General features: G+C 37.6%; 1 protein-coding gene across 1 annotated transcript; it reads right to left on the bottom strand.

Annotated features, from left to right (window-relative positions):
- Positions 1-25,184, bottom strand: LOC132390736 (nuclear factor 7, brain-like). The gene is made up of 6 exons (XM_059963286.1): positions 24,621-25,184; positions 15,550-15,645; positions 12,915-13,148; positions 12,762-12,784; positions 2,847-2,995; positions 1-554 (listed from the first exon to the last, which is right to left on the bottom strand). Exons 1-6 carry the CDS (start codon positions 25,182-25,184, stop codon positions 1-3), a joined length of 1,620 nt encoding a protein of 539 aa, XP_059819269.1.
- Positions 25,185-27,248: the final 2,064 nt, after the last annotated feature.

Here is a 27,248-nt window from a genome sequence, read left to right as displayed (position 1 = left end):
CTAAATATGGCCGATTCCTTTCAGTTGTAGGACAGTAAGAGGTGCAAAGTTTCCTCCTTTGTTGTTGCAGGGATTTAGAATGGGGTAAAGTGCTTCTGTAAACCTTTGATAAAAGGAAACTAAAACAGCCATTTTCTCTGTATCATAAAATACAAGCATTCCCCCTGTATAATTCAGATAAACACCAACCCGGTTCAGTTTTCTGTCGGCAGTAACTTTTAATTGTATGTTATTGTGCCATGCAGTATATTGGTCATTGCTGCATTCCAAAGCCCAGGACACATTGTTTCGACCCAACCAACATTTGCCTTTCCTCGGTATAGATGAATAAGCAACACCTATCTCCCAATCAGTCTTGCCTTTCACTACCACTTCCCAATAATGATTACCAAAAGTAAAACCCTGAGAGCCAAGCACATACAAAGTATCATCAAATCGTTTGGGGCTGTATGGAGCCTTCATAATTTCATCCGTGTAGCGTATGACTGTTCGGTCTTCTGAGAGAATAAGATTTTCATTTGCAGTCACAGGGTCAAAAGTAATAGTGGTTGCATCTGTATTTTGAAGAAAATAAAAAATTATCCAAACTAAATCCCTAAAAACACAAACATATTCAACACTACATTATACTATAATCCCTGTTCATCATATTTCAATTGTTCGTTATTTCAATTCAAATATAGCAGTTAGCATGATGCAGTTCGGTTCTTCACTGCATTCTACAAAAATGTCTTAACTTTATTGAGCTCAAAAGACAAAAAACTGAACCATTCTGGAAGGTAAGTTAAGGATGATAAGTGAAAACATGATAAGTAAAATCCACAAGATACTGTTGCAGAAGAAGTGAAAGTTACACTTTAGGAAGAGAGCCCCAGAGAGTGGTGATATGATAACTAAAGCCTCTGATGCCAAAGGGCGGGTTAGATGAGAACTTTCACAAAGGAGGTCATACGATGCTATAATCAGAGCTACACTGAAGCTAGTTCAGAATAAAGGAATTTGTAGATCCAGGAAATAACAAGACCTTGGAAGATGACAACTGACATAAGATTTGGGAACTTATACTGAGCACAAAGAGTGACGGAGGGTTAGAAAGGGTTACAGAGAATCCAGTTCTTAGTTATGAATAGAGTGCAGACTGCAGAACTTTGCTGTTTTCAAAGTGTAATACTTTTCCACCATAACTGGGCTTGGAGGTGAAAAAGGTATAAATAAGCGTTTTGATAAATGTGAGAGGAGAGAGGGCGGAGGAAATCACCATGATGGAGTACAGACAGACAAATTGATTGGAGAAACAAGAGTCTCCAAATGCTATAAACTGGATCAATAAACAACTGCTAGAATAACTCAGTGACTCAAGTAGCATCTGTGAAGCAGAGAGATGGTCAACTTTATTTGCTGAGAGCCTGCATCAAAACAAGATGAGCTGATCATACAGATCGAGGTAGAGGGAAGAAAGTGGATTAAATAAAATAAAGAAATTTGGGAAATTTGTGAATAGAAAACATGATTTAATGTTTCAGGTCAAAGACCATTCCTCTGATGGAGTAAGTATCCTAAGAAATTGGGTACAGCTTTTGCTTTTGAGTTAACAAGACTACTTGTTTATACAAGACATGATATCAGTTCAGGATCAGTTGATGAATCAAAGATGAGGGCCATGAGTTTTATCCCACTCTGTGCTATTCCATCACTACTTTGTAGATGGGGAGTTAGTTATTTCAGTCTCAGAGGGAGATAAGAGCCAGGACCTTCCCAGGGGCAGAATGGGAACAGTCACATACAGTTCTCACTTTGTCATTGTATACATATCTCTTACAAGCAAGCAAGCTGTGAATGTCACTGGCACAGATCTGAGAGCATATGTAAAGGGCTGACATGTGATAAGAGATCTATCTATAACATTGATGAAGCAATGTGCTACTATTAGATGCGTAGAGATGTAAAATCTCCAATGTCTTATGAAAATGCAAAGCAGTTGCAGGTGACGAATGATGAATTCCTACAGCACTGGTAATTTATTGCCGAAATTTTTCTTTACTATGAAATGTACAATAGTCAAAGGTTTAAATTGAAACAAGAACACTTTGAAATATAAAATAATTTTCTATCTGTACGAATTCTCATTGTCCACCTGTTGAACCTTAACTCTCAGCAAAGTCAATTCATTTAATATCAGGCAAACACGAGGAAATCTGCAGATGCTGGAAATTCAAGCAACACACACAAAATGCTGGTGGAATGCAGCAGGCCAGGCAGCATGTATAGGGAGAAACGCTGTCAACGTTTTGGGCCAAGACCCTTCATCAGGACTCTTGACGAAGGGTCTCAGCCCGAAAAGTCGACAGCGCTTCTCTTTATAGATGCTGCCTGACCTGCTGCGTTCCACCAGCTTTTTGTGTGTGTCATTTATTATCAAATGCAATCAAAGATCATAAGTCTAGATTTCTTGAGATGGAGAGGTATTTGGATAACAGAAAAATTCTAATCAGAAAACATTACTTTTCCCCCATGCCTATTGTGATTTTTAAAATACTATTTTGAAGCTATATTGTGTCTTACAAGTAGATATCATGAAACTATATAATACTTTCCTTTACCATATTAAATTTTTGAATTTGTGAACATTTGCGAATATTTCTGGAGGAGCCATTTGTTTTATGAAGTATAGTAGTCATGTCTTTGGATGGTCGAGATTTAGACCTAAAACCTTTGAATGTATATATAGATTTTTCATTATTGTATTTACATTTCACTTCCATTTAACATTACATCATAGAAATGTAATTTTTTAATTATTTAAGAATTAGGTATTTTCTGTTGTAAAAGAAAATATTTAGACTCACATGCCAGGAGAGCTTTTCTGACCGAAATGTCATTCTTGGACAAACTGTTCGCGAATTTGCCAATTGACTTGATCAAAGAAGAAAGTTTGCCATCATCAATCACAGTTTCATGAATGCCTGGCATTTGTTTATTTAGCAGAGCATTAATGCTACAAAGAAAATAATATCTGTTAAAACAGTGACAATAGGAACAGACTTTAAAGCAAAAATAAGTAAAAGCAAACACAGTAAGATATTGAACTCCAGTGAATTTGCCAAGTACCCAGTGTGTAGGCTCCATACCAGGTATATGTTAGGATTGTTAATGATGAAAAACTTACAATAAGCCTTCATCTGTGAACAGACATGTAGCTGATCATTACCCATTCTAGTTTGAGGACCCTGTTAGTCAAGGCATGTCTTTTAAATTGAAGTAGCAACAGTCTCATACAACAGTTGTACTTTATTTAGTTCTTCAACCTTACCATATTTATGCATCTAGTTTCTATCTGGAGTGTATAGATTATGAGTCCAATTATACAGACACCCTCCCCCCCCCCCCATGCTCCATTGCTACCAGCTAACTTCTGTTAATCTGTGTATGGAAAATTAGCTGACTCCTTTAAAGTACACAACACTTCATACAACATTGTTTGTCCTGATGTAAGATGTTTTTATTTTTCTCACATGTTGGTTTCTTGAATCATTGGAGATCTATTGCAAAACCAGGAGAAAGTCTAAAGGTGGGTGGGGGGGCACACATGCAGCCAGTGAGCCCCTGGTATGCCAGATCATTAAGGAAACCGAAACAAAAGCTTAAAGTACCACACAGCCTCAAGAAGACCTTTTGCAGATGATTGCATCCTGTTGTACTTTATGTGAGCTGTCCCTTCTGAAGGCCATTGCCAGGGATCCTGGGGAGGCTGGCAGCTTTATTTAGCAGTAGACATGCTCTAAACCAGATGCCAAGAATGGAGTTTGTACCTTAGGATCTGTAATTATCCTGATTACTTCCTCGTGCTCTTTCTAGTGGGTCTGTATCCTATCTGAGATTAGATAAATGTACTAATTTGCAATGGTCTAAAATTAGCCTTACCGTTTCTCTCAACAATCCCAGTAAAAATTTGTCTTGCTTTTCATCTGATTTGTTCCAGATGTGGCTATCGACTAATTTGTCTCAGCATATTACAACCTTGCTTTTGTTCAGAAGCAGTTTCCACTTCACAACATACTAAGGTCATAAGGTAAATCTAATCAAACCCACTCAGTCTCGACAAGAAAGTGGAGTGAGACTTCCTGCAGGGGGTAGTCACAGACCACTTCGGTTTGATACCATACTGGCATGTACACCCAGTATAGAGTCAAACTAGGTTTAAAGTATACATGTGGGATTTCTACAATTAATATTCATGAATTGGACTATACTGATGCTGATATCCACTTTGCCTATACAATTAAAAATTTAACAGCTAAGAGAGAGTGTGGCACATTTGTGTAACCATGCACAAATAGATTTCTGTCCCTGACAGACAGAAGCCAGACAGTGTGAACCCTGCTGTCTGAGGGTACTACCTGAAAATGTATTTTATTAAAGTGCTCCACATTGACCCGATGAATTTTAGCACATGATCATTCCTGAATCCTGTTCCTTTTCACTCTGCAACTGGGGATAATACCTATACCTTCCCTATACCTTAACCCTATGAGTTCAGAAGCCTATTGTAAAGTAGTTCGTTTTCTCCATGTTTTTAACTTAAAATAACATGGATAGGTAATCAAGACCTGTTCAGTTATAGGAAGACTTTAGTGAATACTACTGTAAAAGAAGGCCTACTTTCTGCCTTCCCATTGGCCTACTTTTGAGAGTATTCAGCGGTGTTGCTTCTGAGCTAAATAGAGCAACAGATCAGTATTTAATTAATAAATGTTTATGCAATTAGGCTCTTGCTTTGGTAAAACCATATCATTTTAATTTAGTCTTAACATATTAATTTTTTAAATTTTATGATAGTTGGTTTGGGAGATTTGCCTTGAAACTATAGTGGTGCTACATTTAAGGGAGAAATACGTTGCATCCAAATGAAATGTACTCATTTCCGCCAACAAAAATTCATGAAGATCATTTAATTTATTTTTGTGGTTGACTGGATCAAAATGGCACACACAATGATTTTGTTTTTTGATTAATTTGTTGTGTTTCAACAGGTAAAATTTTAATTTTTTGCTTAAATTAATCTGGAAATGCAACTTGTCATCTAATATTTATAGAGATGTTTAAAAACTGCACAATCTCTCAGCTGCATTTTCTTGTCTAAGATAGATTTATAGGCTTACAGCTCTTCTAATAGGCTTATAAGAAAATCCTCCAGTTTCCTTTCCAGATGTATGTCTAGCCTTGGACTTTTTCTTCAGTGTTTCATGTGAAGGTTTGTGAAGCTAATTTCTTAGAAAGTGTATTGATGAAAAACTGTGTCTCACCTTGTTCATCATTTATGCTTAGCTTTGAAGATTTTAATATTAGACCTTGATTTCAATGTTTGAATGAGCCTGATAGACTTGGCAGTGGGTGAAGATGAATGGCTTCTTAACATTTCTGGTAGGCAGTCATTGTAAATTTGTGCTCACAATGAAGGAAAAGCTTCAGTATGTGCTACCCAAAGAGTCAGAACCACAAGTTTTTTTTTCTCTTAAATTAAAATATTGCGCTGGATTTTCCTGGTAAATGCTGGCAGTTCCCTGTGGAAACACTGGTATATCAGCACTTAAGGGTCAGTACAAGGCTCCCATACAAATGTGAATCAAAAGTGGATCGAAAATTTTCAAGTCCCAATCTTATCAGACAAAACTAAGAAATAATTTTGTAAGAGTGTCCAGCAGCAAAGCAAATTCTTGGTACTTATTTTACGAAATCTGTTCTTATGTTATGTACAGTGTCTTGTTAGACCTAGAGCAGGATCATTGATACTAATTTCAATGGGTATTGTAAAGGTTGTGACCATAAAACATAGGAGTAGAATTAAGCTATCCCTTTGACACCCTTACTAATCAAGAACCTATCAACTTTCACTTTAAATACACCCAATAACTTGGCTTCCACAGCTCACTGTAGTATTGAATTCCACTGGTTCACCACCATCTTGCTAAAGAATGTTCTCCTTATTTCTGTTCTGCAGGGATGTCTTTTTCTTCTGAGGCTGTGCCCTCTAGTTTTAGACTCTGCCAGTAACATTCTCTTCATGTTCACTCTATCTAGGCCTTTCAATGCCCAATATATCCCCCACCTCCATCCTTCTAAACTGTACAGGCCCAGAGCCATCAGGTGTTCCTCATACATTAATTCCTTCATCCCCGAGATAATTCTTGCAAGGCTCCTTTGGATCCTCTCTAAAGCCAGGATATCCTTTCTGCAATATGGGTCCCAAAACTGCTCACAATTCATAATGTGGTCCAACCAACACTTTATGACAGTTTCTTAACCAGGGTTCCACGGGAGGTCACTAGGGGTTCTGTGAGAGTTCATGATTTAAAAAAAACAAATCTCTTTTTTTGAACTTTGCGCAACATGTGATGCTAGCACTCTCAGTAGTAGGCAGTAACCAAGCAGTCCCATTAGCAATCTCATTAGAGATCTCTCAATCTAGTATGGCAGTGTGCAGAAGGACCATGTTTAATTGGTTGAGTCTGGAGGGGAAAATAATAGGTTGATGAGGAGCATGAAGTGCATTTTCCGAGCATTGAATAGACTCATCCAGATTGGGTTGTGACTTATTTTATTAATCCCTGTTATTTTATTAATCCCAATTAATCCCAATTTTATTAATCCCAATATTAATCCCAATGTGTTGATTTTATTAATCCCAATGTGTTGATTTTTGAAGAGGAGGTGTGAGATGGAAGAGGAGGATTCTAGGTCTAAGTCTACAGACAATTCTGTTAGGTTAATGATGAATAATTACAATCTTCTGAGTCATTTCACTGCACTAGTGCAACAATAGACACAAAAAACTCCATCTTCACAATGCAAGTTACTTATCATGGTCTGGTGATTCAAGTCATCCTATTCCACTGTGCCTAGTCCGTGGCAAACAACATACTAATGCAGCAATGGCTCCAGCAAAACTGAAGAGACACTTAACTACAAATCACAGCCAAAGGACATGTAAAAGTGCTGATTATTTTAAACGGCTATTGGAATCTCAAAACAAAGTAAAGCTTTTGTTAATAAAGTAGGAGTCAGTAAAAGAATCCAGGAAGCAAGTTATTCAGTAGCAGAATTTATTACCCAGAAAAGGAAAAGTCACACAGTTGGTGAGAACCTAATAATGCCAGCATGTAAAATTATAGAGGGTAAAAAATGCTAGGACAAGTTGCAGTACGAGAAATTGAAAAGGTTTCACTCTCAAATAGTATGATGACATATTGATGACATGTCACATGATGCTGAAGAGGTTTTGTGTGAAAAACTGAAAAACAACAGTTTCTCTATCCAGGTTGATGAGTCAACAGATTTCACCAATAAATAACATTATGTAGCATTTGTAAGATTTGTAAATGATGGTGAAATTCAAGAAAACTTTTTCTGTTGCAAAGAGCTGCCTAAAACAAGCAAATACCAAGATATATTTTATGTTTTGTCCATATCTGGAAACAAAATGTCTATTGTGGATGAACTGTGTTGGCATTTGTGCTGATGGTACCCCATCAATGGTTGACTCCATGACGGGTTTCATTTCTCTTGTTAAAAAAAGTATTACTTTCTTCCCAGAGAGGTGCCGATGTCAAAAACTCTTAGAGATGAAACGAAAAAAAGTTCTGATGATGTTACAAAAATGTCACTTAGTAAGAAGACTTTTTTTTCCGAATCTTGTATAAAATTGTGTCTTAAGCTATATTTTTATTCATATTGTTTTCGCTTATGGTGTATAGTAACTTTACTATTCAACATTGTCAGTAAATTTTCAGGTTGTAAATAGCATTAATTAAAATCAATTTACAACCTTTATTTGAATTAAATCGACTGTTATGAAGGATGAACAATTCTGATAGGCAGAAGGGTGCAGTGGCTCATGCCCCCCCCCCCTTTTGGAAAATCACAAATCGCTACTACTTCGATGCTGCTAACAAGGAGAGACAAAAGGAAATCTGCCAGGGCAGTTGTTATTGATAACAGCTCATGAAAGTTAATGAGAGAGAGGCACAGCTAAGGTGGAACGTCTCCTACTAACAAAAGAGGAATGGAACCATTGATTACTGCTATTGGCTTTTGGAGAAAGATTGTTTACTTGGTACTGTTCTATTCATTGAAACCCCTCAGGGGGCAACTAGAGTGGGCTAGTTTGATGGGTTACATCACCCTAACTTGATTGACACCTGAGACCCCGTGAGTGGGGATAAAAGTAAGGTCTGGGGTAACACCCCTCAGACGCACCAGGAGAAATGCTAGTGAGCATCAGAACCCCCATGAGACAGGGTGGGAGATCGGAGACCGAACAAAGTGTTTTGTAGTGAAACTGGTGGGGGTTTGTGTGTGTGTCCACCCTTGCCTGGGTGACGAGTCCACCACGGAAGAACGGTCTAGCTGAAGGACGGAGGGGTCATACGTGAATGGCCACAACAACGCATCAACGGATCAAAAATCATAAAGGAAGGTTGGCAAGATAATAGCTGTTATTCTTCATACATTTTCTCTCTCTCTCTCTCTCTCTCTCTCTCTCTCTCTCTCTCACACACACACACACACACACACACACACACACACACACACACACACAATTGCAACACATTGACAAACAACTACCGCAGCCTGCATGGACTGAACTGAACTTTATATTTCCATCTGACAATTCATTATCCCCTAGACAACGATAGAGCTTGTTTCATTAATGATTATTATTGTACCCGCACTTTTAGGTTTAGTATTGCTAACGTATATTCTCTGTATATTTGCATTGATATTATTTTGTATATTTTTGCCAATAAATATTGTTGAAAATAGTATCACCAGACTCCAACGGACACTTCTATCTTTGCTGGTAAGACACTCAGTTACGGGGTTCATAACACTACCAAGACTACCTTCAGAAAAATCAAATCCCACTTTGGCTTAAATCAGTTTTTTAACAGAAATGTATTACGTTTGCTTCATAGGTTTTAAAATTAATGCAGGGGACGAAAGAGATTAATTTCAAGAAAGGCAAGCTAAGCTTAACTGCCATTTTCAAGAAATGTTGGCTAGAAATTCATTCTCTACTCAAAAGAGCATTATATCTACAACTTACTGTACTGTAATTTTTACGCAGGGGTTCCCTGAGACCTGAACATTATTTCAAGGGTTCCTCCTGGCCAAAAATGTTGAGAAAGGCTGACTAATGAAGTATTACAACCTTGCTTTTATATTCTAGTCCCCTGAAAATTAATGTTAATGTTACATTTGCCTTACTTGCTGCTGAGTTAACCTTTAGGGAATGCTGAACAAGAACTCCCAGGTTCCTTCCAACCTCCAATTTCAGAATTATCCCCCATTTAGAAAATAGTCTATATCTTTATTCTTTCTGCCTTAAAGTATGACCATGAAGTTCCTACACAGTATTTCATCTGCTGCTTCTTTTCCATTCTTCCAATCCATCAAAGTCTTTCTTCAGACTCCCTGCCTCTGTATCATCTGTAAACCGAGCCACAAAGAATGCAACTCGTCATCCAGGTCATTAATATGTACGCTGAAAAGTAGTAGATGCAACTCTGACTCTGCAGAACACCTCTAGTCACCGACAGTGAACCAAATAATTTCCACCCCGACCTTTATTCTCACTCTTTGTCTTCTGCCAGTCAGTCAATCTATCCACAGTAGTACCTTCCATGGTCCCCCATCTTGTTTAGCCACCTCACATGCAGCACCTTATCAAAGATCTTTTGAAAGACCAAGTAAACAACATCTACTGCATCTCCTTTCTCTATCCAACCTGTTACTTCCTTGAGGAATTCCAAGAGAATTGTCAGGCAAGATCTCCCCTTAAGGAAATTATGCTGACTTCAGCCTATTTTATCATCTGCTTTTTTAATGCCTTAAATTATTTGCAATTTTTATGAATTGTTTTAATTGATGTTATTCTTTTTAAATTAGAAAAATTAAGTATTGAATTCTGCTGTACAGGCTCTACAGCCCATGATGTTGTGTTGACCTTTTAACCTACTCCAAGATCAATCTAACCATTCCCTCACACAGAGCCCTCCACTTTTCTTCCATCCTCTTTCTTGGCCTCGAATGGTCGGAGCGAAGCACAGATGTCGTGTCCTAGCTGTTGAAGTTAATACACAAGCCCGTATGTAAACCAGGGCAGTACAAAATGGAGAGCATGTTGTTGCCCATGCAGCAGACTCCCCCCCCTCTACACAGCTGATGAATCTAAAGGAACAGCGGAGCCCTGTACAGTTTGGCACCAGTGGCATTGCAGGGGTTGCCAGCTCAATCCAGGACTGCTTTCAAGACTCTAGCTTGAGAATTTTCCTCGGGGTTTACTCCTGAAGCCTTCCCTATGAATGGGCATAGCCACAAGGCAGCAGAGATTTGAAATCAGAGTTTTCCTTCTCTTAGATGAGCAACCAATCATGGCTAATGAACCCCCATCTGCCAAAAGTGACTGATTTTGAGACACCAATAGCCTACCTTTGCCGCTTCTCCTGTCAGTAGAAATTATTCTGCCGGTCTTAGTATCTAAGCCACATGTGAAGGCCAGGAGTCAGAGGCTATTTGAGATGTACATCATTGGGAACATTTAATAAGTAGTGGGAACCTATCCCTACTACCTCCTCTGGCTATGACAAACATAAGGAAACATGCATCTATCTAAATGTTTCTTAAAATGCCGCTGAGGTATCTGGCTCTGTCACCCTGCTGGTGAGTTCCATGCAGCCACCACTCTGTGTGAAAACAAACCTACCTCTGACATTGCCCCTGTAAGTTCCACAGATCACCTTAAAATTATTTCCCTTTGTATTAGTCATCTCGACCCTGGGAAATGTCACTGGTTGTTCACTCATACTATGTCTCTTATCATCTTGTACACCTCTATCAAGTGACAACTCTTCCTCCTTCGCTCCAAAAAGAATATCTCCAGCTTGTTCAATCTGTTCTCATAAGATATGCTCTCCAATCTTAGCAGCAACTTGGTAAATCCACTCTGCACCCTCTCTAAACCAAACGTAAATACTCCAAATGTGGTCTAATCAGAGTTTTATAGAGCTGCAGAGCTCATTGCTCTGAACTTAATAACTTGCCTAATGAAGGCTAGCACACCATATGCCTTCTTAACCACCTATGTAGAACAACAAGGATCTATCGATGTGGACACCAAGAGACCACTGTTCCTTCACACTGCTAAGAATCCTGCCATTAACCCTGTATTCTGCCTTCCAAGGTATATTGCTTCACACTTTTCTGGATCAAACTCCATCTGCCACTTCTCAGCCCAGCTCTGCAAACTGTGAATATCCTGTTGTAATATACGACAACCTTCTACACAAACCAGAACATCACTGGCGTTCTTGTCATCTACAAACTTACTAACTCACCCTTCATCTTCCTCATCCAAGTCACTTATATATAAAAAAAATCACAAAGAGCAGTGTCCAGAACTGGTCCCTGCAGAAATCCACTGGTTACCGACCTCCAGGTAGAAAACACTCCATCTGCATCACCCTTTGACCTTGGTGATCAAGCCAGTTCTTAATCCACTCAGCCAAGCTTCTCTGGATCCTATGCATCCAAATTGTTGAAATCTGTATTGAGACTTCATAAATAAAATGATTATGTGAAAAAGCAGTGAAGTAATGCCTAATTGTTCAGAAGGTTTGATATTTCAACATTTAACCAGACACATTATCAGACTCAACACTGACCAACAACAGATACTAAGCCTGTTTAAACAATTCAGATATAAGATCATTTACCTGCCATGCTAACTGGCTCTCTTTCCAGTGATCTGCTGAGTGTTACCAGTATTCTTCATTTCATTTCACTCTTAGCATCTGTGGTGAGTTTTGAATCAGATAATTCCAGAATTTTCTTTACTCATTCCTCTGCCCTTATTCAACTCATTCTACATGCATCTCCAAAAGATCAGCTGTGTTTAATAAACCTTTGCCACTCTTAGCATGTGTTGCTCATAGACTTCATAAATAGCGTGATCATGTGAAAAAGCAGCAAAATAATGCCTAATTTTTAGAAAGGTTTGATAAGGCCATTAGTTGAAATCTTTGTCTAGTTTTGGTCACATTCTTTAGGAAGGATGTGAAAAGGCTTGAAAGGATGAAGGGAGATTTACAGTATGAGAATGAATGCATGGGCAAGGAATTTTAGCTATTTAGAGAAGTTAGATTGTTTGGTGGAGAAAAACAAATGGAGGAAACATTTGATAGCTGTAAACAACAATATTACAAGATTAGAAATGGTAGATAACCTTTGGTATCCAAAGACCAGTGGATGCAGATCTAAAGTTTTGGACAGGGGGTACAGGGTGAAAGAGAGAATAATTTATTTTGTGCAGCCCGTGGTAATAAGCTCCCTCTGTGAGTGATAAAGGAGAAATGATCAATAATATCAGAAAAAAATGAATAGAAGTTTGACAGATATAAACTTGTAGTGTTAAATGGATCAAACTGAGGAATGGGATTGACAAGATTGCTCTGCCGAGAACTGATGTGGACACAATTGGCCAATTAGTTTCTTTTTGTGCCTGTATGATTTTAACTATATCAATGTAATACAGTGTGTCTAAAATAGTGTCAACAGAACCATGATGAGATTGACTTAGGAACCTTAACAGTATAAAACAGTTTACCATTCTACTACGCAAGTCATACATGATTGAGAAACAAAATTTGGATTGTACCCCTTTTAACTGCGCATCATGAAACTAATTGTCAAAATTAATTTCTTACCGATACTCATTGCAGTTTGCTCCCTACAAGAAAAAACAAAGAAGGTTTTAATTTTCTCTCCAATAAATCTGCTGAAAAAGAACATTATCTACATCTCGATATTAAAACATTGAAATGAACAATTATTCCAGATTCTATAAAAGAATAATTTACCTTTAGAAACCTGAATGAATCACCTTGATTTAAAATGACATTTATGTGCTGAATAATTCTTTTTATATCATCAAGCTCTTCCAACCAGTCTTTGGTTTGTGTTTCGATGTACAGAGTGGCAGCCTGTCGATCAGCTTCAATGAACCGCAAAGTCTGTTGCTCATCATCTTCAACAAGAGCTTTAATTTCTTTATAATGGTGTATAGCTTTTTCCAAATACCCAGAATATGCTGCCTACATGAATTAATAACCCAGAAAGGAAAATAATTTAGATTTCTTTCTCAGAGATTTCCAGATTTAAATATTTATATTTCTTTTATTCAAGCAATGTTCCTTTCGATTCAAGTTCTAATTTTCTGGCTAGGATCAAATAAAGAAAAGAGAAATTATGAAAAATAATTAATTTAACACTTCTCATTCATTATTGCCAACTGTGAATTGTAGAAGTCTACTCCAATCTTGCTGTATGTTGCACATTTAAATATTCAGAGGTTAATCTGACTTTGGCCATTTAAAATTTAAGCAGCTTTACCTTTGTGGTTGAAATTACACTACAGAATTTTGGGTAATGTCTCGGATATAAGAGGACTTGCAGCTTTCACTTATTGACTCACAATAACTGTCCAGTGAAAAAGAGAATGGTCTGTTTTACTCACTTCCCTTTGATTTCCCTTCCACGTTACAAGTATGAACATTTCCAATAGTCATTTAAGTTATTTTAAAACTGCAAGACAAACATAAGCAACATTTAAAATCATGCCCAATTATTGTGACTAAATTGTGGTTAACCTGCCGTGAGTGTGAAGTTCTGAACTCAAATGAAGAAATTAAGCCTTATCTGACAGAGCTAGCCATGAGTACCCTCACTAGATCACTTACCTGTTTTTCCTGCACTATTTGATCAGTGGGTATCCCCTCTCTACAAAGGAGATACTTCTAACCAACGAAATAGTTCTAAACACAGTAAATTTATTTATTTGTTTATTTGTTAATCTATTGAGATACCACATGGATCAGGCCCTCCTGGCCCTTCAAGCCACACCAGCAATCCCCCAATTTAATCCTAGCGCAATCACAGAACAACTTACAATAACAAATTAACCTACCAACTGGTATGTCTTTGGACTGTGGGAAGAAACTGAAACACCCAGAGGAAACCCACTCGGTCACAGAGAAAACTTACAAGCTCCTTACAGGAAGGAGCAGAAATTGAACCCAGGTTGCTGGTACTGTAAAGTGTTGTGCTAACGACTATGCTACCTTGCTGCCGTAATGCCATCATGCCAAGGTTAGATTCTTCAAACATATTTAAAACATACAGAGGATTTCTATCTTAGAACTTTCCAAATTACAAATTATTTCTAAAGCACAAGGAAATTCAAAACATAGGTACAATTCCTATAAACGAAAAAGACATAACAACGAGTTGTTTAAAGGCAAAGGAATAGATTCTAGTCCTTCCAACTTTCTGTCATTCTTCTTATTGTTCCTTGACTATTCCTAACTGCCTGACTGCTCTCTTACATTTATACTGTGTTTTGCTACTTGGTGACTTCACATGCATAAATTTTTCAAATACAGTACCTTGCTGGGAAATTAACACAAATATTCTGAAGGCTTCTGGGGATAGAGATCTCAGACATTCAAAATGAATGCTGTGAAGTTGACTCTCTGAGTACACAAATCTTCCATCTATTGATAGATCAGTTATTTGATGTGCTCAGTCATAGTATCAGTCAGATCTGTGTGCTTCCTTGAACTAAATAACTTAGCCAGTATTGTCTGGTTTGATGCTGGCCCAACTAACATCATCCCATTGTTTTGCAACATATCTCCCATGCTGTGGGCCAGCAGCCTGGCTCTATAGACAGTGCCGTTTGTTTGCAAAGCTATCCTTTTAATTTCAGACTGATTATTGTATGCAGATTATATTAAGCACTGAAGTCTGATTCTTGTTTATGATGAGAAGCTGAGCAAGGAATACTGCCTGGGAGCTTACTTTACTCAGAACAAGAGGAGGATCTGCTGAGTTGGAAAGTTGAGCATGGCAACAAAAGGACACCTGGGCCCTGGACAGTGAATATCCATCACATGGGAATGCAGTGTTAGGAATGATTAAATTAAATTTAATGACGTTGTGGTTCCACTTATATCATAGAATGTCAGAACAGACAGAATATTGTGTCACCTTAACTTGTGTGACATGATTAATGAAATCAGGCAAAACTTCCACTCTGTCAGCTTGCACTACCCATCCCCATCTTCCAATGGTCCTTCTCTGGAGCAGAATTCAGTATAATCTTTTCCACTTTTTAAAAGAAATTATGTTTAATTATAAAATATTATCCATACTTGAAAGCGGTATAACACATCATGATTGAAGACTCAAAAGTGATTTCTTAATCTTCTATTTCATCCAAATAATTCCTTAACACTCAATAGTACACAGCCTTTGTTACTTCTTGTCTACTGAATTTGTTCCTCTAATGTTGTCTTACTTATATGCTTAAATATACATCTTAAACAAATTAGGCTTTTTTATTCAGTAAAAACAAATTAGCTTTTACCCTTGTCTTAAAAACTTCAACATTTCATAAAATATACCAATAAAATTAGTTTTCAACCAAACACTTACTAGCACCTGACTATTCAATTCCCGCAGTTGTTCGACTGCTTCTTCAGCTTTTGTCCTCTTAAGATTAAGCTGTTTCATGTTTTCTGTAAAAGTCAACTGATAAGAAAGCAAAGGAAATTAATGACTACACTCATTAGTAACTTGATATTGATACAAGCCCTGTATAGTATTGTATTGTGTCTCAACAAAGGACAATTGCTTTTTAATGATGCCCTTATGAAGTGAATAATCATAGAAGAGATTTTCCAAAGATGATTTGAGTAGTCATAAGAACCTGGTTCATGCTCCTTCAGCTGCTATGGAAACTACATTCTATAATATCTCCAGTCAGTTAAGTTTTCATCATGCTCAATTATATGATTATATTGAATGGAGAAAGAATATTGTCTGGCTTCAATTGTTTCAAAGCCTTGAAAGTGGAGGAGGGGAAAGCAATTTCAGTAGAAAAATATGAACTAATTCCAAAGTCTTAATGAATCTCTTGTACATGCAGCAAAAGATAAATGTAAGACAAATATTCGATGCCATGTTGTTTGCTGTCTGAAACTTGTTCAGCATTACCGGTTTTGTCAGCTATCCTTCAAAATAAAAATAATGCTTGTCTGAAAAGAATGAAAGTAGGAGGAATTGAAAATAAATTTTAAAAATCAATTCACCTGATTCCTTGGAATTAAGAGATAAATAATAATGATATGTACGTCCCTTTTTCTTGAACACTGAGGGTGCCAATTTGCTGAAATTTCATTCACCAATTGGAATAACACAAATGCAGTGCACTTTGAGCTGCTTGCCAAATTGAATTGAACTGCTCCATATAAGCTGTGTATATAGCTCATCACTATGTAGGCGAGACCTCTGGCAATAATAAAAACCATGCAGTGCTGATTTGACACTTGTTCTGCCAAGTGAAGTTGAACTATGCACAAGAAACAACCTACCAGGAAGAAAAATCTATCTGCACAATTTAGGGACCTTTAATTGCATTAAGATCTGTTCAAAGGGGATAGTAGTTCAGCTTTCTTACTTGCCATAGTTATAAACACTGCCTATTACTCATTTACACAAGCTCTTTCTTACCTGTCTGTTGTAATGGCCCAGCCAAATTTACTTTCCTATCTGGATTTAAAACATGAACATAAGAAAATAAGAACAGGAGTAGGCCACTCATGGTTCGCTTACTAATCAATATAATGATGGATAATCTGTCCAAACCCTCCTATTCTCATCTGTTCTGGTGCCCCTTAGCCCTCAATTCTCAGACTTTTTAAAACTGTTTTCAATTTCCATTTAAAAGAATTCCAATGACCTGCCTTCACAAACCTCCAGGTTAGATCATTCCAGAGATTCAGCAACCCCTGCAAGAAATTCCTGTACACCTGTTTGCTAGATTTTGAATAATAGGTGATATAACCTCATCAAACCTTTTATGGCTTTATTAACATAGAAGGCTTCTTCCAGGATGATCAGAAGGACAGGAAAACAAGCCCAGTTTGCAAAATGAGATGGAGAAGGAGGGTGAGAGGATAGTAAGTTAATAGGAACATTGATTGTTTGTATGAAGCAGCAATAACTTTGGGTGAAAGAAAAGGAAATGGAAGGAAAGATTCTTTATAAGACAGAAAGTAATTATGATCTGGAATTCCCTGTCTGTGGGAGTTGTGGTAGAAGCATCGATCAGTGCCTTTAGGGAGTTATTGGATAAGCACTTAAAAAAGGAAGGAAAAGGGGAATGGAACTAAGTAACTAATAAAATTGCTTGAAGATTCTTTACCTGAAAACTGTCACTCACTTGAAAATAAAATTACAGGATCTTATAATTGGTATGGCATAAAAGTAGGAGATCATGATCACTGACAATCACCACTGATGCACCTCAAGGATATATGCTTAGCCCACTGCTCTACCCTCTCTACTATGTGGCTAGGCACACCTCAAACGCTAGCTATAATTTTGCCAATGACATAACTATTGTTGGCAATAATTCAGATGGTGATGAGGAGTGGGATACAGTATGTCAGCTGCTTGAGTGGCATCAAATCCTCACCAATCCTCATTGAGGGATTAGCAGTGGAAAGGCTGTGCAAGTTCAAGTTCCTTGGAGTTAACATCTCTGAAGACTTATCCTGGGCACAACATAAAGAAGCAATTACAAAGAAGGTACAATAGCGGCTAGATTTCATTAGTTTGAGGAGACCTAGTATGTCACCAAAGACTCTCGCAAGTTTCTACAGATGTACTGTGGACTGCATTCTAGCTGGTTGCCTGGAGGGTCCACTGCGTATGACCACTAGCTACCCTAACACTGAGGACATCTTCAAAAGACTATGCCTCAAAGAGGCAGCATCCATTATTAAGGACTCCATCACCCAGGACATGCCCTCTTCTCATTGCTACCATCAAGGAGGAGGTACAGGAGCTTGAAGACACACACTCAATATTTTAGGATCAGCTTCTTCTCCACTGACCTCAGATATTTGATTGGATAATGAACCCTCACTATTCTTGTTTTTCTTTTGCTTGCTTTTTATACTACTTATATAAATTAATATATTTATATATGTATGTATTTTCTTGTAATATATATATTTTTATTCCATATTGTAATGTACTGCTGCTTCCAAACAACATATTTCATGACATATGCCAGTGATAATAAACCTGATTCAGATTCTAATTCTGATTTGCTCCACTGAATCTTTGTCAGCTCCTAGTTGAGTCCACCATAAAAGTAGCATGGTAAAAAGTACCATAAAAGTAGATCTGGACCTGTCTGGACTAGGTTAGTGGTCCTTTAATTTTTAATTAGCAGCTGAGAGGCAGCTAACTAAATGACTATTTAGGCAAAGGTCAATGTACCAGGTATGGATCTTTCCATTACCTTGTTACTGATTGAGTGCAGGTTGTTGAGTAGCCGTTATTCATATTGGATTTATCCTGATTTTAGTGGTCTGACAATACCACAAATATTTTTCACATTGTCACGTAATCCCGAAGTTGTATCAATACTGCAACTGTTTGGTTGGAAACAGCTGATTCGGAAGCATGACGTAAGCAATAAAGCTGTGATAATGGTTTGTCCCAGTTTTTCTAATTTCCATGCATTCAACCATTTCTTAACATTAGATGGGGTGAACCAAATATGTTCAGGACCAGGTTCTGTGATGTGTGTTGATCTCAGACAGAAACTCACATAAATCACCTATTCTGCACTTCTGTTAGAAAGAAGCTACAAATATTTTCATCTTTGTTTTCACAGGTAAGCTATTGTCATCATTGAAAAAGTAGGTACTTATAGAGCATTCTCTTCTTATTAGTTATTTAATTGCCCATCACTAATCAAGACACAAGAGACTGCGGATGCTGGAATCTGAAGCAACACAAAACATTGGAGAAGCACTGAGTCAGGCAGCATCTATGGAGGGAGATGGACTGTCAAGGTTTCAGGTCGAGGCACTTCTGGAACACACACCCAACCCCTCCCCCAAAACCCTCCTCCATCTGGCAGCACTTGTGCTTACTCTCAACAACTTCCTACTTTGCTCACACTTTCTCTAAATTAAAGGCGTAGCCATGGGCTCCAGCTATGCCTGATTTTTTGCTGGTGGCATGGAGCAATTCACGTTCCAAATCTACAATAGCTCAGTTCCCAATTCTTTTTCCATTGTATCGGCAACTGCGTTGGTGCTGTTTTTTCCACGTGTGAAGAATTTGCAAACAAACATCCACCCCACTCTCAAATTAATTTTGTCTAGCTTTGAAACTCTTTCCCCTTTCTTGATAATCTTAACTCCATATTGGGAGACAGATTATCCAGCAACATCTGAGTCCAGGTAAAATGTTGAAACATCAACTATCCATTTCCCATATCAGACACTACTTGACCCATTGAGAAATACTAAAGTCACCCTCGTTAAAAATCCTACTCAACCACCAACCTCAAGCTCATTTCCAGTATTGTGCGCTTTGAGAAGGAGTCTGATATGGACAATTTCTTTTGCAATGAAATATGGACAATAGAGGTAGCTGGTGGTTTTACTGGCTGTAATGATTATGGTGATTTATGCAATCTGTAATTATCTCTTTACATAGTTATCTGGCAAAAATGTGAAGAAGAAAGAACAATAAAAACATGAAATTACTTCAATGGAGCATTATATGATGACTTTCATATATTTTAAATAAATTAATCTTTTTCATCAAGGTTGAAATGAACAGAGTTGAGAAGCATGAATATTTCACATGTACAACCTGCTGTATTTTAAGCTTTAAAATATTAAGTGCAGTACATATATACCTATGATCATATCTTATTCAAAACCCTTACTGGCTACCAAATGATGTCGTACCAGCATTCTAGGTAGAACAGGTCAGAACTTCACAGTTAGATCATCGGTGCAAAGGACAATTATTTTTTCACAGTGATATCCACATGGACACAATTCTCAATCTATGCCACTATTTTAATCTTCTGCTCCTGTGCCCTAACTTTGTTTATTAACTTCAAGCCTGCTCTGCAATTCATCAAGCTCATGGCAGATCTTATACTGCAGGTTCTACAGTAACCCTATATCCCTTGATTTCTTTAATATACAGAACCCATTGATCCATCTTTTGAATGAACTCAAACACTGAGCCTCCAGACTCCTCCAGGGTAAAGAATTGCAAATATTTACCTGTCCATTGTAGAGAGACAACAAATGGAGCACAATACTCCAGGTGAATCTTACTAAGCCTGTATATAACTGCAGGAAGAACTCTTTTATGTATTTTAAAGGAGGTGATCTTGTTTATCAAGGTTCAAATGTATGGAATAGAGAAGCATAAATATTTCTCACTGAGGTAAGCTATTTTTACTTCTGTACACAAATCCACTTCTAATAAAGGCCAACATGCTACTTGTTTTGCTAATCACTTGTGGTAAATGCCAGTTGGATTTTAGTAAAAGATCATCTTGGCCCCTTTGAACTTCAACATTATCTTGTCACGTAAAGTCTCCTGTATTTTTGTTTTGTGCACAAAAGTATATGACCTCTCACGTTTCCACATTATATTCCACCAGCCACATTTTTGCCCTTTGCCCATAAAACCTCTTTACATCCTGCTCCAAATTAAGATTGTTTAGTATCATTAGAAAACTCTGAAATATGACATTGGATCCACCGAGATAAATCATTGACACTCAGTGAATATCTGGAGCTTAGCATTGATCCATGTAGTGCTCATTCATCACAGCCTATCAACCTGAGAAAGACTTATTTTCCCACTCTTTGTTTTGGTGCAATAATTTTCATTCCATGTCGGTATAATAAACACATCCCAGTGTGCTCTCATCTTGTTAACCAACCACTTGCGTGGAATTCTGCGTCACAATCTGCTAAAATAAAATGGTTTCTAATGACTGAATTGATTTCACCCTTTATCAATGGAACTATACTACTTATTTTTTTACCTATTTGCCTGTCCTCCCTAAATGTTAACTATTTTCCCAGCTTTGGTCACCAGGCAACTGTTTCCATAATGGCAATTAGTTTATACCCATTTACTTCTATTTGTGTCATCATAAATTATCCACAGTGTTGTAAATGCTATTGTGTTGTAAATGCTGCAGTGTTTAGATATAACATGTTGCATTTCTAATTTGAACTCCTTTCTGCATTTTGATCTCATTTGCTGCTTTGTTTCTGCTTTCTCTTTACTTTGCTTACTACTTTTCTAACCAACTTCAGGCATTATTTTCCAACTTAAACACCTTGAGAAAAGGGTAGTCATTTATGTTCAAAGTATTTGTAAAAAATTCAATTGTTCAGAAATTTGACCATACCAATATAGAGTATTAATTTCATTTTTCAGCATCAAACCTTGGAAAAGATTTCAACAGCATTATAAAAGATCATAAAAATTTAATCATGAACATGAGAAGGGCTGCAAATGCTAGAAACCCAGATGCAGGAGGAACTCAGCAGGTCAAGCAGCATCTATGGAAATGAATAGTGTAAATAGGTGGGCCGAGACTGAGAGAAAAGGGGGAATATGCCAGAATAAAAAGGTGTGAGGAGGAGAACAAAGCTAGCTGGAAAGTGACAGGTGAAGCCAGGTAGGTAGGCAAGGTAAAGGACTGGAAAAGATAGGAGAAAGGGAAGGAGGAGAGGACTCAAGGGGAAGTAATAGGTAGGTGAAAAGAGGTAAGTGATTAGAGCGGGGAATAGCGGATGGGGTGTTGTTTACTGGAATGAAAAGAGTTAAGTTAAGATCAGGAATAATCAGACTACTGTGTTAAAATGATTCAAAAGGGTATATAGATAATTTCTGGTGAGTAGAATTCAGAACTAGAGGATCTAATTTTGGAGTTGCATCAAGAAGCAATTTTGTACACAATGGATAGGAGAAAACTGGCGTTCAGCCAGCAGAAGAGTTATGGGAGACTGGTAGATTTTTTTTTACTTCGGGCTGTAAATTATAAACTTCAAAGAGAATTTTAGGTAAATGTGGCTAAGATACAGAGGTGCAATAATCTAATTGAATAGTGGTAAGTGTTCCAGTGACTGTAGGCCAAATTCTATTTATAAAGGTCTGACCATTTCAAGTATCTTGGCAACACTGATGACATAACTGAGGACGGTGCTATCTTCGAGTTATTCATTTGATACAAGTTTGCAACTTCAGTGTAGAATGATCAGGGTTGAAATTCAGTATAACATACTACCTATCCATCTAGGTCAGGGGTCGGCAGCCCGTGGCTCTTTCATCTTTGTGCTGCGGCTCCCCGTGGTTTGTTAGTTTTTGAAATGTAATTCGAAATTTGAAGATTATAGTGATCTTGTACAATCTAAAAACCTTGTGGAGACCCCATTTCCTGGCACATCCGAACCGGCTCACAATTAGCCACCATTCCGGCTAAGGGAGATAGCCTACGGGGGTTTATGAGTACGTGTTTTTTGGAGCATCCGCGCCCACGGGGACGGGTTGAGGGAGGCTTTAAATCAAGGCTGTTTAGTTTGAATAAAGTTACCTTTGACTGCAGTGTCTTTATTTTAGCACTGCGTGTAGCGCTACACCGCTACAACGTGTTTTTTATCGCTATTAATATACATCACCACTGCCAATGCCTGACACCCGCCAGTGCGCGCTTTCTTTTAATTCTTCGATCCAAGGTAGGCTAACTATGGAGTAACCTTCAACCCAACGTCTTTTTTCGGAGTTCAAAATGTTTTTGTTGCATGCAGAAATGTAATTTAGTTTTCTCTGCAGGAGTTCATCAATTTCATAAATGCAACACATTATAGTTTGTTTATACATAGCATAAAGGCAAAGAAAACCATTGTATGCAGTGTTATTTCATTTTAAATGTCAAACGGGTTTCGTGGCTCCCAGTGTTTTCTTTTCTGTGGGAAATGGGTCCATATTGGCTCTTTCAGTGGTAAGCATTGCCGACCCCTGATCTAGGTAATGTTGCACACTTGTATGTCTTACTCCTGTTTATATGTATGCTTCCTGAAATATCTAGGCTGGTGAATATATTGAAATGTATTCATTTGAGAATTGGATAGTAATATTACATTTCTTGGAACTCCAAATTACCTTATTTTTTGCTGCATAGCTATGTGATATCAGGCTTTTAGAAAAATTATTAAAATATCCATTCCCGTCGGATTTCCATGAAAAGGCTTTGTTTACATCTTCTATAAGTGCAGACACTCTACATATTTGAAGAAGACCCCAGAAATCTCAGGATCTTCTTTTTTTTAATCTTCATGGCACTTTTGAAAGCAACAGCCTAGGAAATGGTGCCTTTTTCTCTGTCTTTATCAGCAATCTCATGGTACAATTGACCTCATCCCAACTTCCCCTTTCACAATTGACAATATATGGTGGTTGAGTTCAATCTTGCCAAATCATTTATCTATTTAAGTTCCAGTGAGCTGCCAAGTTTCCCTAAATGCATTTCTGAGAAAATTAATTCTCATTAATTTTCATTCCTTTCACTCCATACAGATGCTATTTTTATATTATCTCCACTGTGCACTTTAAGATCAATAAGTACACGTTACCTGAGATTTTCACCTTTATTTTAAACAACAGTACCACTTCCTAAGCATAGAGCAATACAGACAAATACAAACCCCTTGACCCAACGAGTCTTTGCCCACCCAGCTAGTCTTAATTTCCTGCCTTTGGCCCACATCCCTCAAAGTGCCATTCCTCCAGGTACCTATCCAAGTGCTTCTTAGATGATACTATTGTACCTGTCTCAACCATTTCTGGGAGCTTGTTCCATATACACACCACCCTTTCAGGTCCATTCTAAATTAACCCTTCTCACCCTAAATCAATGCCCCTAGCCTGGGGAAAAGAAACATACAGTGAAAATGTACATCAAAACATACAGTGACTCAACTCTCTGTCCTCAAAACCATGCCTATGAACTTAAAGACATTGACGTCTGTGCCATGACGTCAATGGACACTGCAACTCAACAACTTCTTGACCGCCATCTGTTAGCATCCACCTTGTCTATGCCTCATTCATAGTGTCTATAAGGAATAAAGACTTAGGTTGGCCAACCTTTCCCAATGACTCAAGCCTTCTAACCCTGGCAACATCCTTGTAAGTCCTTTCTGGACTCTCTTCTGTTTAACAACATCTCTTCTGTAACATGGCAACCGAAACTGTACACAATATTCCAAATACCAATAAATGACACAACTGCAACATAATGTCCTAATTCCTATACTTAATGCGCTGACTTATGAAGGCCAACATCACCATCCTAAGCTGGTTTGATTTTCCAAAATGTCTCACCTCACACTTAATTGTTTCTAAATCTACTTGCCGCTAATCTCTGATAACCTTCTTCACTGTCGACAAGACCTCCTAATTTCATGACATTCACAACGTTACTGATCAAGCCTGTGCGTTCAGATCCAAAACATTTATATAAATGAAGTATAACAATCAGATATAAATCTACTCAGGAAAGAACTGACAAAATATATCTTGTATAATACAAATAATATACAGTTAACTTGGGCGCCCATTGTAGTTATTTTTAAGTAACCTTATTTCACACTCACCTGGATTTCAGTTTTTGCTTCTTCTATAGTCAGGATCGAGTGGCTCTTGTGCTTCCCTATAATACTGCAAAGACTGCAAATGCTTGCACGATCTTGCTTGCAATAAAGCTTAAGAGCTTCTTTGTGCTCTTCACATTTCCTCAAAGATATAGCTTCTGTGGGATCAACCAAAATGTGATCCTTTAGAGATGCTCGTTCATTGTGTGGGCGAAGATGTGTCACACAATAGAAAGTCTCACACTGAATACAGCTCATTGCAGCAGGCACAGGTTCCTCAAAGCAGTAGTCACAGACAATTTTCTTTTCCTGGCATCTTGACAGGTTTTCGACTTTTTCAACTAGTGTGGGATTTTTAAGCAACCTTGGCTTTTCTACAAACTCTACACGGCATTCTGGGCATGTATAATTATCACTTGATGACTTGTACTTCAGATGATCTTGGATGCATTTGAGGCAGAAACTGTGATTACAGTTAAGAGTCACTGGGTAGGTAAATATCTGTAGGCAGATAGGACAGGTAACATTGTCCTTGTAACTGTCTACAGGTTTCATATAACCAGCCATAGTGACCAAGCAACAAAATGGAGAGAAATCAACTATTTAAATGCTCATGGGATATTCCATTTTTCTTCACCAGAGGTTTCATGTACATATAGAAAAATACAGTAATCTTTCAATGAATTTTATTTAATAATTGCAATAGTTAATTTCCAAAAATGCACATGTGAAAATGTATAACAAAATATCAAAATTATATCACAAATACCTTTTATCCAAAGTGAATGGTGTAGTCTACAGGTGTCTTTCTCAATTTACGTACAGTCAGCAGGTGGAAGATAGCACTCCATAAATAATTTATAGTTGTTTTAATTAAAAGAAGTGTGAAATTAAATAATATCTAGATATGTTGATAATGCAGTTTTTAACACATGCATGTAAGTTTTGTACTGAGGCACAAAAGACACAAGCATTCAAAAGTTTCTGAAGGTAATTTAATTTTTTAAAGCATATTTTACTTGTAATACAGACAGCTTCAATTCCATTCAGGCAATTTGTATTTACTATTAACATTAAAGCACAAAACATTGAAAGAATGAAATTGGTTATCTCCAATTCTACAAAACAAATGGACATGTATAAAACTTGTGCCTCAATCATTGGTTTGTGTTTGCTCTCAGCAAAGTAACATTTTAATATTATTACTGAGCTTAGTGCCCTGAGCTAAAATCATAAAGATTAAACGGAAGAGAATGCAGATACTGGAAATCCAGAGCAATATACAAAATACTAGAGGAACTCAGCTATTATGGAGGGGAATAAACAGTTGAAGTTTCAGGCCAACATCCTTCTTTAGAACAGAAGGATTAGCCTGTTTCCTCCTTATGTTAACTATTCAATGACCACAGCTGCTACTCCAGAGTAGCTGAATTCATCTTCTCCCTTGGAGGATACCAGAAGGCAGCATAAGCTGCCATGAGGATAGAAGGCTTTCAAATCATGCAGAATGCTACTGCCTAGATCCCCTTGAGGATTGTACTTTCCATCCTGCTCTGTATGCAGGTAGTAGTTAAAGACTTGTGCCACTAACCAATGGAAGACCAAGAACTACTGCAAAAAAAACCTTGAATCTCCCAGAAGTAAGAATAGGGTCCATTAATGATGGCGTGTTCAGCAGTATCAAATTTCAAGCTGTGATAAAGTTGTTTTTAGATAAAAGGAGGTTTCAGTGTGATACCAAGTGCTGGCATAAGACACTAGCTGCTTTTTAAAGAAATGTCAGCCTTCTGTTCTACACATTTGCTCTGAAAGAAATCCATCTAGTTCACTCTTGTCCTTCATGGGAGGAAAACTGCCATCCTTTTTTGGTCTGGCTGTTAGACCCATAGCAATATGGTTGGTTCTTAAATGCCCTTTGAAGTGGCCCAGCAAAGAATGCTGCATAGGGCAGTTATGGATAGGCAACGGGCTGGCTTTGATAGCAACGATCCCACACCCTTCACCCCATATAACACAATTATATACAATATTCAGTTAATTACATTGGGCTGAATGATACATATGACAATAAATGAGACAAGCATTCAGGAACCGCCACTCATAACCTTTGCACATCTGTGTTTGCCTAGGTCATTTGCAGTGGACCTTCTTACTGAACCTATGCACTATCGAGTATAGAATAGTGCAATGCAGAAGCCTGACTTAAGAAAGACTTTGACTGAGGCAAAGATTAATTTTCGATAAAGCTGCCATTGATTTGGGCAAGCAGTGAGACAGAAAGTTATTATAATTTAAATAATTAAGATAACATTTTTGTTTCATTTTAGAAATTAATTGACTAATAATATATTGAACATAATTTAAAATATTAGACTAAAGCGAAGGGATTTAAGCAAAATCTTCCCTTAGCCTCCTAATCCATAGGCTTAAAATCCTTATTTAAATCAATAATGTTTAAGATCATGCATTTGGTCTGACCTGGCTTAAGGTCCAAGGGGTGCATCTGTGAAATACCATCAATAGTGGATCAGTGCATGGACACAACATGACATCCAGCACCAGGCACATAAATACAATTTTGTTGTTCTTGTGATATACATATAATGCAAAAAACAAAATTCAGATCCAAGT

Source organism: Hypanus sabinus, chromosome 3 (assembly GCF_030144855.1).
Source record: "Hypanus sabinus isolate sHypSab1 chromosome 3, sHypSab1.hap1, whole genome shotgun sequence".
In the NCBI taxonomy this organism is placed as follows: domain Eukaryota; kingdom Metazoa; phylum Chordata; class Chondrichthyes; order Myliobatiformes; family Dasyatidae; genus Hypanus; species Hypanus sabinus.
The sequence above is the reverse complement of the archived record's forward strand: the minus strand, read 5'-3'. Positions and strand labels throughout refer to the sequence as shown.